Source organism: Phascolarctos cinereus, unplaced genomic scaffold (genome assembly GCF_003287225.1).
Source record: "Phascolarctos cinereus isolate Bilbo 61053 unplaced genomic scaffold, phaCin_HiC Scaffold_4;HRSCAF=312, whole genome shotgun sequence".
NCBI lineage: Eukaryota > Metazoa > Chordata > Mammalia > Diprotodontia > Phascolarctidae > Phascolarctos > Phascolarctos cinereus.
In genome coordinates this window covers 110,921,088-110,934,464 of record NW_027555847.1, presented here as the reverse complement: position 1 = coordinate 110,934,464, position 13,377 = coordinate 110,921,088, and the positions used below count along the sequence as shown (strand labels likewise).

Genomic DNA, 13,377 nt, shown 5'->3' with positions numbered 1-13,377 from the left:
GATGAGAATAATAAATATAGGAAGATAGGCATACTAAAGTACTGGTAGTAGAGTTGTGAATCCATACAATCATTTTGGAAATGAATTTGTAGTGATACAATTAGAGTCACTAAAATGTTCCATACCCTTTGACCCAGAGGTTCCACTACCATACATATACTTCAAGGAGGTCACTGTAAAAAAGAAAGTCTTCCTACATATACTAGGGAATGCCAGTTCTATCAAAGAGATATTTAATCACAGAACAATATTTTCAAGCTAAAAAAAATAGAGCTATGGATACTATAGACATACATCATATGACTCTAGATAATTTTAATAATTCAAACTGAAAATATCAATTCAAAGGATACTGAGATTTGAAGCTGAGAGGGACCTTTTCAATACCCATTTTAAGTTGCATTCAATCTTCATTAAATTTTATCTATATTAGCTTAAGTTATCCAAATTCTGTTGTTCTTCCATTCCCCAGAGAGTTTATATGAGTGGAGAATTCTAAGGCAGGTCAATATGACATGGAAAAAACAAAATTAAGATTTGAGTCTTCATCTTCAATGTTACCCTTTTAATAATATTGCCCTATACTTTAAAAAAAAAAGAACAAACCTAAGACTGGGTCCATTCTGAACTTACCCAAATCTGTTGTTGCTAGAATAATTAAGGTTTTTAAGAGTTTTAATTATTGTTTTAGAATAAATTACTCAGGTAAAGAAAAAAATCACATTTATTGAATAAAGCATATTACTAAAGAGAGAATCTTGTTTGGGTCAGTATTTTAAAGGCTGTTATTTCTAATTTCATTTGCAAAAGTTAACAAGAAAGAATCAGTCTTACCTATAGTGTCCAACATTTTTTTTCTAAGTTCAGTTTCTCTTTCAAATGTCTAATGGTGTCTGTTACTATAATCCTGTAGATGGGGAAAAAAAAGAAAATGAAACACTCATTTGACAGAACTTTTAAATTTTACTCTAAAACTAAGCACTCTCAAACAGATTTTGATACACTTAGATTCATTTCATATTTAAAATGCAGCTGATTATACTCTAAGGTAACCCTTTCATGGGACAAGAAAAAGGGGTGTGTTAATTTGGGGACTTATTAAAGTAATCTAACATCTGTATAATTATATTATTTGCATAATGAAGTAAAGGTTTGTAGTTTATTTTAATCAAGGTCCCATAAGTTTACTTTCCAAAATACTTCTCTCAGAAATTTATATGCAGATCTGTATTCACATATATGCTACCAAGTTAAAAGACTAAACATTTATTTGCTGTAGAAAATGGGGGGATAGAGAAATTATATACCCTGGACAATCACAAAAGTCTTCTAATTGGTCTCCTTGCCTCAAATCTCTCTCTTTCCAACCAATCCCCAATACAGTTGCCAAAGTGACTTTCCTGAAGTGTAGGTTTAACCACGTCACCTCTTATTTTTCCTCCAATCACCCCCCACCAGTTAATAAACTCCTATGGCTCCCTAAAAATATCTCCAATATAAACTATAAAATATAAAATCCTCTAGAAGCTATGCTTCCAATATTTCATGTTTTCCCACACTATATTCCTGTTCATAAGCTCCATGGTCCATCCTACTAGCCGTTTCTTGTACACTCTAATTCATCTCCTAGTCCATAATTTTACAATATAGGTCACCTGTGCCTAGGAAGCTTTCCTTTTTACCTCCATCTCTTGATATCCCTAGCTTCTTTGAAGACTCAGTTTAGGTGCCACTTTCTTCCATTATTATTTTCTTTATCTATTACTTCTTTATTATTTCATAATGAACTTTAATGGATTAAAGATTATAGCATAAAAAATTAGAAGTAGATCATATAACTTGCACAGCTATGAGTAGGAGATAGTCTTAATGAAATAATGAATGGAAGTAATTACAAAACATCATTTAAATAATTTTGATTACATGAAATTGAAAAGCTTCTGCACAGACAAAATTAATTCCTCTAAGAAGCAAAGTGGTCAAATAGGAAAAGGAAATCTTTGTATCAAATTTCTCATGTAACAGTTTAGTATCTAAGATACATAGGTACTAATATACATACACATATACATACACATGCACATATGTGTAGTATATGATTATATATATAAATAATATAATAATAATATATAATATACACACATATATATGTCAATATGTGCATATACCAAATGTCATTCCCCGGTAAATAGATGGTTAAAAGATTTGAGTCTTTCTCAAAAGAATTACTAAATATTAATAACCACATAAAAAATGGTCCAAATCACTAATAATAAGAGAAATGCAAATCAAAACAACCCTGTTTCCTCTCACAGCAAATTGGCAAAGATGACAAGAGATGAGAATAATAAATATAGGAAGATAGGCATACTAAAGTACTGGTGGTAGAGTTGTGAATCCATACAATCGTTTTGGAAATGAATTTATAGTTATGCAAATAGAGTCACTAAAATGTTCCATACTCTTTGACCCAGAGGTTCCACTACTACACATATACTTCAAGGAGGTCACTGTTATAAAGAAAGTCTTCCTACATATACCAAAATATTTATAGTACAATTTTTGTAGTGCCAAATGACTGCAAACATAGTAAATGCACATCAATTAGAGAACTGCTAAACAAACTAGCATAAATGTGGTAGAATATTACTGCGCTATACGAAATGAAAACTAGATAAAAAAGATAAGCATGAGAAGACTTGACTGGAACAGACTACAAAGTGAAATTACTAGAGCCAAGAAAAGCATATACACAATTACCACAACAATGTTCCATGGTATATACTATTACACATATTTTCACATTTTTGATGTATTGATCAGTTTTGCTGATTGCTTTTTCTCTTTTTCCTTAAAAAATATTATTTGCTATGTGAAATAGAGGGAGAAACATACTTGAGGAAATGTAGGCAATGTAAAAACAAAAGATAATAAGAACTACATGTACATGGGGGGGAGAAAGGGAGATAGAAAGTGAACATAAATATAAAGTAAATAAATGCATATACACATACACAAGAGGGGAAAAGGGAAAAAAGATAACTTTTCCATATGCTAATCTTCACATGGCATGATCTCAAGGTCCTTAGGTTCAAGAATGGCACATTAAAAAAAAGAACTGCACTTAATATGGGTTCAAACCCCAGTTCTTATGCATACTACCTGTGTGACTGTGGGTAAATCATTTTAATCTCTCCGTGCTTCAGTTTCCTCATTTGTAAAATGAGGAGGCTGAATTAAATGGACTTTGAATCCAACTCTAGATTCATGATCCTAGAATTTCTTCATCATCCAGACATTCCTCTTCTGGACATTCTCTGGCTTACTAATATCCCTACAAAAATGTGGCTTTCAGAAATGAGCAAAATACTCCAAACGTAGTCTCATAAGGGTAGAATACAGTGCTATTAACATAGCTTAAAATCACATTAGCTTGTTTTAGTTGCAAAATTCCACTGTTATCCCATACAAAGTATGCAGTTCACTGAAATATTTGCCTTTTTAGGTGAATTGCTATCTAGCAATACCTCCCTTATCTTGTATATGTGAAATTGACTTTGAATGTACATGCAAGACTCCCTCTATATTTATCCCTGTTAAATTTAATTTCCAATTTAGTGCAACATTCTTGCCTGTCAAGATCTGTATGGATTTGATATCTTTGGACGTTGTCTCTTTCAGCTCTGCATCATCTGCAAATCTGATAAGCATCTCATCTAAGCCATTATTCAAGACATTGAAAGAGACTTGATTTCTTACTGTTCTTCTCCCAGCCTCCACTCAGGATGACATCTTAGTATTCATCCAACATTACCTGTCCTTGCTTCCATCTTAATGGATATATCTTTTAAAAATCTAAGTTAGTTGGTGAAATTCTTATTTATACATGGTCTCTTAAGACAACTCCTCTTTTGTTTCCTCTTTAGAATTGTTTTTCTCTGTACCTTTAGAATATAGTTCACTATCCTGTTTGGACTGACTGTAGAATTTCAGGCCACGGGATCCTATCTATCCTTTTGCTAAATATTTTGAAATCTGCTTTCCCAAAAAAAAATACCCAAGGTGAACATCAGATTATGCCTAGCTTTCCTCTCCTTCTCTATAGTAAAGTCCAAAATGAGAGTCACTTCTCTCTGGATGAATAGTGAGAATTAGATGCAAAATAGAAGCTTTTTTTGTTGGTTCCCCTACGTTATGAAGGATAAAAGTATCTTTAAGGTAAGCCAAGGAATGATTACCTTCTCTGCTTTTAGCAGTTTTAGATGTTTAGATAACTGAAGCTCTTTTCTTTACTATATTCTCTTTTCTACACAGTACATTGGCTGCTGGAGTAAAGGATGAGTAACAAGGATAGAAGCTCTTAAGTTATCCTCCTGAAGGAACTGATGGGTTAGGTACTCATTGAGAGTTTCAAGACACTGAACATATGGCCAATGTTTGTGAAAGAGTGAATAAAATAAAAAAGAATTTATTAAGTACTCACTATATACAAGTGTGAAAAGGATATTCAGTCTCTACTTTCAGGGACCTCCAATTCTAATGCAGGAGACCATACATAAACACCCTAAATTCATGGCCAAAACTTCCTGTCTCCATCCTACGTCCTCTCTATCTGTCTTTAAGTAATTTCCGAATGCACTGCCAAGATCATTTCACTCTTTTGGAGAATAGTAGATGGAAGATTTTAGATTTAAAACTGCAAGAGACCTAAGAGATTGAGTCTAAATCTCTCATTTTACAAATGAGAAAAATCAGGCTCAGAGATATTAAGTGATTTGCCAAAGGCCATATGTCTAGTAAGCATCTGAGGCAGGATTTGAACTTGGGTCTTCCTGACACCAAATCCAGCATGTTATCCATTACACCAAACTGCCAAAGGCTTGCCATTGTCTTCCCAATTAAGTTTAAGGACCAGACCCTAACATTTAAGGTCTTCCACAATCTGCTTCCAACCTGCCTGTTCAGTCTTATCTCTAACTACTCCCCTTTTCGTGTTATATGTTCCAGTTGATCTCTAATTTTTCCTAGCCTCTGTTCTCTTCATAGTTGGAAGGAAAGGAACACAAGAAGTATGTATTGAGTGCTTACTATGTGCCTGTCACTGTGTCAAGAGCTTTAAAAATAGTATCTCATTTGATCCTCATAAGAATCCTGTGAGATAGGGGCTATTATTATCCTCATTTTACAGTTGAGTATACTGAGTGTCTGAAGCCAGATTTAAACTCAGATAGTCCTAACTCCAGGTCCAGCACTCTATCCACTGCATCACCTACATGCCTCTAGTCATTGAGAGGCATGGGATCATCCTAGGTTCATGCTTAAAGCAGACTCCCTCCTCTCATCTCTCTATTGATGTCCCTTCATCCCTTTAAGTCCCAACACAGATGGTTATCATCTCCTCTAAGAAGCTTTTCTTGAGCTCATCATCCCCTAATATAAAAGTGATCTCTCTTTCCTCAAATTTTCAAGCATATTTTACCTTGATTTTCCTTGCACCTTAGCACTGATAGAGCCATAAGATTTGCAGAGCACTCTGCAAATATCACATCTCATTTTATCCTCATATGAGCCCTGGGAAGTAGGTGTTATTATTATACCCATTTTACAGATGTGGAAATAAGACCAATGGAGGTTAAATGTCCTGCCCAGGGTAACATAGATAGTAAGCATAGGAGGCAGGTATAAGAATGAAATGGAATGTAATTACATCACGAGATAAAATAAGGTTTTAGAGAAAACATGGGAAAATCTGTTTAAAGTTTCAACTTTTAACTTGTCTAAATGAGGAAAGAGCTAACAAATTATATATATACATACTCGTATATGCAGAATGAATAAAACAATGCAAATGAAGACAACAAACCTCAGGTCAAGAAGAATGGACAATATTGGTATCAAATGACTAAAGTTAAAGCAGCCTTCCTATCTGTTAACAACTGGTGAACTGAAATGGGCAGAAACAATCTGCACAGTGGCAATCATCTCACTAGGGGTTTACTGTTGAACTGCTCTTGGTGAATTTGTTCCAAGGTCTGCTTCACGGTATCTACAGTTGCAAGACCAAACGCATCGATAACAACAGTTTAAAATGTATTTGTAAATGCCTACTCCCACAAACTATTATTTCAACAACACATCCTACTTTTTAAAATTAGGAATTAAAGTTAGCATCAGTAGACTAGAATTCGAAGACACCAACCTCCACTCTTTTGGGAAAAGCAAAGCAAAAGCTTAATAAAGGCTTATTGCCTGCTAAACTCCCTACCTCAGTGCTATCTCACGATACAGTAGGTCCTAACAAATCATTTTCAATGAATTTTTAATATTTTTGTCTTCGCTTATTTGGGAATGACACTGTACAATGATAGCCTCAAGGAAAATAATTAATAACTAAAAAGTATTATCAATATAATCAATATTTTAAAAACACAAAATGTAGCACCTATGTATGTAATTTGAAAATCGTTTCTGGAAACATGTAATTCGTCAAGATAATGTGGAAATTCATTCATTTGGCAAGTATATATTAAATGCCTACTAGGAGTAAGGCACTATACCAGGCCATGAAGATGGAAAGGAAAGGAATGGAATAAGTGTTCATATAGTGCTTATTTTGTACTAGACAGTGCTAAGTGCCTTACAAATATTATCTCATTTCATCTTCATAACAACCATATGGGGTTATATTATTATCATCCCCTTTTTACAGTTGAGAAAACTGAGGAAAACAGAGTTTAAGTGACTTGACCAGGTTCACACCAGCTAGTAAGTATCTGAGGCTAGATGTGAACTCAGATGTTCCATGCTAGACCCCTAATTCTACTAACTGTACAACCTAGATGTTTCTGGTTGAAAAATAAAAACAAAACAGTTTCTATCCTCGAAAAGCTTACAATTTACTACAGGAATACAATATATATGACTTTTTAAATACAAAATATATAGAAAGTAAATATAAAGTAATTTGGAGGCCAGGAAGGAGTGTTGACAATGAGGGAGATCAGGAAAGGCCTCATGGTGGTAGTGGTATCCAAGTTGTGCCTTCAAGGGAGCTAGAGATTTCATGATGCAAAAATGAGGAACAGGGCCTCCAGTGGCAGGGCATATTCTGTCCAAAGTCATGGGGATAGGAAGCAAAATGTCATGTATTGGAAATGACAAGTAGGCTAGTTTGGCAGGAATATAGAGTTGTGAGGGGACATAATGTGAAATAAGTCTGGAAAGGAAGGGTGAAGCCAGATTGGGAAGGGCTTAAATACCAAAGGACTTTGTATTTTATCCTGGAGGCAATTTGAGTAGGGAAATGACCTAAGTTTTAAGAACATCAATTTGGCAGCTGTGTGAAGGATGGATTGGAGAAGACTGATGAGGTGGGATGACCACTTATGAAGCTCTTGCAATAGTTCAGGAAAGAGGTGACAAGGAACTATCTAAAGTGTTTTTGGTGTGAGTAGAGAAATCTAAAAAATCTTGTTGAGATAGGATAGATAAGATTGGTTAAGGGAAGAGAAAAAAGTCAAAGATGGCACAGAGATTTAAAACTTGGGTATCTGGAAAGATGGTGGTACCCTTCTCAAAAACAGTAAAGTTAGAAAGAAAGGTGAGTCTCAGGGAAAGATAATAAATTCTGTTGTGGATATGCTGAATTTGAGTTGAGTATGGAATATCTAAGTGGATTGGCCCAGCTGACTTCTGGTGATATGGGAGTATAGTTTAAGAGAGAAATTTATCTACATAAAGATGGTAATTGAACCCATAGGAGCTAATAAGACCATTAAAATAAAGTAAAATAAAGTATAAAAAGAGATGAGGGCCCATGAGAGATAGCCATGAGGCATGTCTACCCATCAGGTACAGGGCATGTATGATGAACTTGCAAAGAACACTGGAAAGGAGTAGTAAAGCAGGAAGAAAGACAAGAAAAAGAAAGAATTATAGTCTCCTACATTCAGAAAAATGAGAAGATTCAGGAAGAGAAGATGATCAACAGTATTAAACAGTGCAAAGTCAAGAAGGAAAAATAGTGAGAATAAGACACTGGATTTAGAAATTAAGAAACTGTTGAAGGAAACAATTTCAGTCAGAAGACAGCTAACCTTGAAAAGTGAGTGGGAGGTGAGGAAGTAAAGGTAATGAGGACAGACAGTTTTTTGTTGTTGTTGTTGTTATTTTGGTTTTTTTTAATTTGTTTTTTTTTTCTAGGAGTGTGCCTAGAAAGCAAAAGAAAGAGAATAGGCTGATAGCTTGAGGAGATGGCATAGTAAAATAAAGGTTTTTGCTTTTTGGGTTGTTTTTGGATAGGTGGACATCTAGGCAAATTTGGAGCCCAGTTTAGGAGACAATGGCTAAAGAGAGATTGAAGTTTAGAGAGAAGGCAGAGGTGATTAAAGGGACAGACCCACAAAGGAAACAGCAGGGAATGTGTACAAAGAAACAAACAGTTCAAAAAGTTGAACTAAACAAAAAGGAGGAAAACCTCTTCCTTAGAAACTGGAACTGAGGAGAGAATAGGTTGTTGAATGGATTAGAGATATCAAATTGGAAATAAGGTCATCACAAAAGATGGCCTGTAAGGTTTACAGAATGTATGAGGATAGATATTTTAAAAAGTAAGACTATAATGAAGAGGTATAAGCGGCTTGATAAAAGAAGAAAAGTTTTAGAAAAGGACTGAGAGATCAATTAAGAAAGAATAAAAGGTTTAAGCCAGATGGGACTTTTCAGTGGTAGATCCACAAAACAGAGCTGGGTGACTTCCTTTAGTTGTGTTAAGCAGCACATTAGTAGAAACAAAAAATACAGATATTAGAAGGAACCCAATCATGGGGCTCAGAAAGGTATCAGTGGTGATTAAGAAAAGAGAACAAGGTATTCAGGAGGAAAGGACAGTGTTAAAAGATGAACTGGTTAAACATAAGGTCAAGATTTTAAAAAAAGGAAAACAATACCAGAAAAGATATGGAGGTCTGGGAAACCAAGAAGGATGGAGTGAATGGAGGTCACAGTGGGGAGGAAGTATAGTTTTAAGAAGGGTGAGATAGAAGGGGAGAAGGAAGGATTAAAAAAATCATGACCAAATAAAGGAATATCAGAATTTTCTATTATGGAGGTTGAACATTTATGAGTAATGGTAAGATCAAGCTACACCACCTCTATGTGAAGCTGATGCCGAATGAAGGTTAATGAACTGGGAGTCCAGGGAATTTGAGGGGTTATCAACGTGGACACCAAAGTGCTCTAGAATAATGGCAGGAGTTGGAACAGAATGATTATGAACACTTACATAAAGAATCTACAAAGAAATCATAGTGATACCGCAATTCACCCGTGTTAAAGACAAAAACCCACTTAAAATGTCAAAAAAAATTAACACTCAATATTTTCAGGAAAATGGTTGCCTCATTTCATTGTGGCCTACTCTCTTCTCTCCTCTCTCTCTCTCTCTCCATATATATATATATATATATATATATATATATATATAGACACACACACACATATATATATGTATATGTATATATAGTATTCTGTATATGTGTGTAATACACATACATACATACATATATGCATGCACACATATATGCTCACACAAAGGCAAGGTCATTCAGGATACAGGGAAGAAAACAGAGGCAATATCTCCTCTTTACAACCACCTAAGTATAAGATTCTGACTCTGTCACCTCTATTGTGAGCGCCTGCTGAGCGTTTTCAGGGCTGCTTACCCACCTTTGGTGTCCAGCTTCACCCAACTCTCACCTTTGGCTCCAAGAAGCTTTAGCACATGTAGCAATCACACCCTGGTAAAACTATCTGGGCAGATGGGCTAAACCAAGTTGAGGGGAATCAACAGACTTCAAACTTGTCAGACGAATGTCTACTCCAAGTATAAGAAGATTTCACCTGGCAGAACAGGCAGATAAGAACAATTTGTTCCAATAGCGGAGTGCTTAGACCTTGGTCAGACATCATAGATTCCCAAGGTCATCCACTGCATCCCAGGCCATTGCCAGTGGTCCTGACTTTTGTCTGGCCACTGGACTTTGATGACTCTGGAAGATTGAAGCTGAGGACATTGCACAACTCTGCCTTATTTAAATCCCAATTCAGGCATGACATGGGGATATCACCCTACGATGTCATTGGTCTTCTTCAAAATGAAGGACAAACAACAACTGTTTCCTGTTTATCATATATATACATATATATACATATATGTATATATATGTATATATACATATACACACACACACACACACACACATATATATATATATATATATATATATATATACATATACAGCTCACTTTGTATGTATTTATTTGCATATTGTTTCCTCCAATAGATTGTAAGTTCTGTGAAGGTGGGTACTATGTTTCACTTTATTTTATATCCCTAGAGCTTAACACATAACTTGGTACATAGTACAATAAATATTAACAAATGTTCATCGATTGCCTTCAAGATACACATAGACAAAAAAATAGTATATTTAATAAATGTGCCAGGTACTACCATTGGGGATGCATATAAGAAAACAAGATAATCCCTGCCCTCAAGTTGCTTATATTCACAAAAGAGAAGACAACACATGGACAGCTAAGTGCCAAAGTAGATAGAGTGTGGGTCTGGATTGAGGAAGACTCATCTTCCTGAGTTCAAATCTGGCCTCAGACACTTACTAGCTATGTGACCCTAGACAAGTAACTCAACCCTGTGCGCTCCAGTTTCCTCACCCGTAAAATGAGTGGGAGAAGGAAATGGCAAGCTGCTCCAGTATCTCTGCCAAGAAAACCCCAAATGGAGTCATGAAAAGTTGGACATGACTGAAACTGTTGAACAACACCACGTAAAGGGACCTGGAAAATATGTGATGGGGAGAGGAAGCCTCATGCTATGCAGATGGTCAGAGGTGGCATGAAGGCCTGATTCCAAGCAAGTTCAGGTGAAAGTTTACCTATCAGAGGCCAACACTCCAGGCACAAAATCTAGAACCTATGAACTATATGATGATGATGATCATGATAAAGACAATGACTTAGCCAAAAGGCAGATGCTATAGTATCTCTCTATTGACCTGCGGAATCATTTCATAGTCAGTGAAGGTTTTCATCCTCTGCTGCACATACAATTACCTATGAGACTCTTAAAATGGTAACAAACTTAACAGAGAATTGATGAATTTCTTAGTAACTAAGTAACCAAAGAGTAGGTTGGTTCTGTCAGTTCTGGAACAGATATATCAGTTGATTGACTGCCTGCCACCTCCTAGAAAAAGTTGTTGGTTCTTGAACTGAAATTTTCTTTTTCATGTAGTGGTACAGAGTGTGGCTTTCTTTTTAATGCATCAATCAATCAGCAAGCATTTATTAAATGACTAATATGTCCCTGTAATTGCATTACAGGGTCACTAAAAATAACATTTCAAACCAGTGTGGCACCTGCCTATGATGTCTCCTTCTGGGTAGGCCAAGGCTAATGAATTCTTTGAGCTACAGTAGAGCTAACACTTATCACATGTCCATACTATGTCCAGCACCAATATGGTGAGCCTGTAGGAGGGATTGGGGGAGTGGGCCATAAGGCGGCCTAAGTAGGTGCAAACTAGCGCAAGTCAGAAAAGGGACTAGGTTAAAGCTTCTATATCTATCAACAGTAGAATGGGGCCAAAGTGGCCAGTGTACTTCCATCCTGAATGAGATAGAGAGTGATCCAGGCTCAAAAAAATAATTAGGGGCAGCTAGGTGGTGCACTGGATAGAGCACCAGCCCTGAAGTAAGGAGTACCTGAGTTAGAATACAGCCTCAGACCAAACACTTGACACTTACTAGCTGTGTGACCCTGAGCAAGTCACTTAACCCCAATTGTCTAAAAAAAAATAATTGGAAATAACAACAGCAATTAAGACAAAATATAACAAAAACATAAATGTTTTCAATTATCTTAAAAACTTCTAGTTTAAAAGAAAAAAATAAGATTTGAAGAGTCCAGCTACAAATCAGCTGCTCTTCAAAATCTCATTATCTACTAGATTTTAATTTAGTAAGCAGAGAAGCTTGTGTTCTTTTGTAGGTAATCTGTCACAAAATCAGTTGGGCATGGCAACAATACTGAGCAATGTATTTTCAGTAATAATTCATGCTCCAGGATAGCTGTACTATTACCTTATTTGAAAAGCACAGAAACTACCACAATGTAATAATGTCTTTAAAAAAACTCTAGCTTTTTTCTTAGTTTCAGTTCTTATGAATTCCACTTTCAAAAACTTGATCCAAAAATATACTTCTGGTCAAATTCATAATTTTTCAATTTTATACATAGAAAACCTATATTTCCTTCAAAAATTATACTACTATACAAAAAAAGGTATACATAATTTAGATCTATACCACAAAAGTAATAAAGTCCTTAATATTAAACATATCTTCAACCTTAACAATAAATTTATATGAGGGGCAGCTAGGTGGAGCGGTGGATAGAGCACTGCCCAGAAGTCAGGAGGACCTGAGTTCAAATTTGACCTCAGACTAAACACTTGACACTTACTACTTGTGTGACCCTGGGCAAGTCACTTGACCCCAATTGTTTAAAAATTAAAAAAAAAGAAATATATATGGTTACCAATGTCTTTCCTGAAAGCTTATTTCATTAGTAACTTAGTTAACTATCAAGAAACATTTCAAACCCACATCTGGAAACTCAAAAGGTAATATGAACTGGTCTGAAGCCCAAAAAGCCTTCTTGGAAGAACTCAAAAAGGATTTTAAAAGTCAAATAAGAAAGGTAGAAGAAAAATTGGGAAAAGAAATGAAGGTATGCAAGAGACAGTCAATAGCTTGGAAACGGAAGGACAAAAATTAACTGTAGAAAACAAGTCCTTAAAAAATACAATTGGCCAACCAGAAAAAAGTACATTGAAGAAAACAAGTCCCTAAAAAAAACAATTGTCCAAATGGAGAAGGAGGTACAAAATCTAAGAGAAGAAAACAATTTGTTAAAAATTAGAATTGGGCAAATGGAAGCTAATGACTCTGTGAGAGAGCGAGAATCAGTCAAATAGGAACAAAAGAATGAAAAAAATAGGTTAAAACATAAAATAGCTCATTGGTAAAACATCTGACCTGGAAAATAGATTCAGGAGAGACAATTTAAAAATTATTGGTCTACCTGAAAATCATGATGAAAAAAAAGAGCCTGGATAGCATCTTTCAGGAAACCATCAAGGAAAACTGCCCTGAGGTCCTAGAACCAGAGGATAAAATAGCCACAGAAAGAATCCACCCATCACCTCCTAAAAGAGATCCCAAATTGAAAACACCAAGGAATACAGTAGCCAAATCCCAAAATTGCCAGGTCAAAGAGACAATACTGCAAGCAGT

The 13,377-nt window shown here is 35.4% G+C and overlaps 1 protein-coding gene across 27 annotated transcripts in view; it reads right to left on the bottom strand.

Moving 5' to 3' along the window:
- The window catches only part of MPDZ (multiple PDZ domain crumbs cell polarity complex component), a 225,062-nt gene that overhangs the window by 187,838 nt on the left and 23,847 nt on the right, over positions 1-13,377 (bottom strand). For all 27 annotated transcript variants that reach the window (XM_020969728.1, XM_078152490.1, XM_078152491.1 and 24 more), the window contains one exon: positions 835-907. In XM_020969728.1, the coding sequence (XP_020825387.1) occupies positions 835-850 (16 nt within the window). In that variant the 5' untranslated portion in view covers positions 851-907. The remainder of the gene's footprint in view (positions 1-834; positions 908-13,377) is intronic.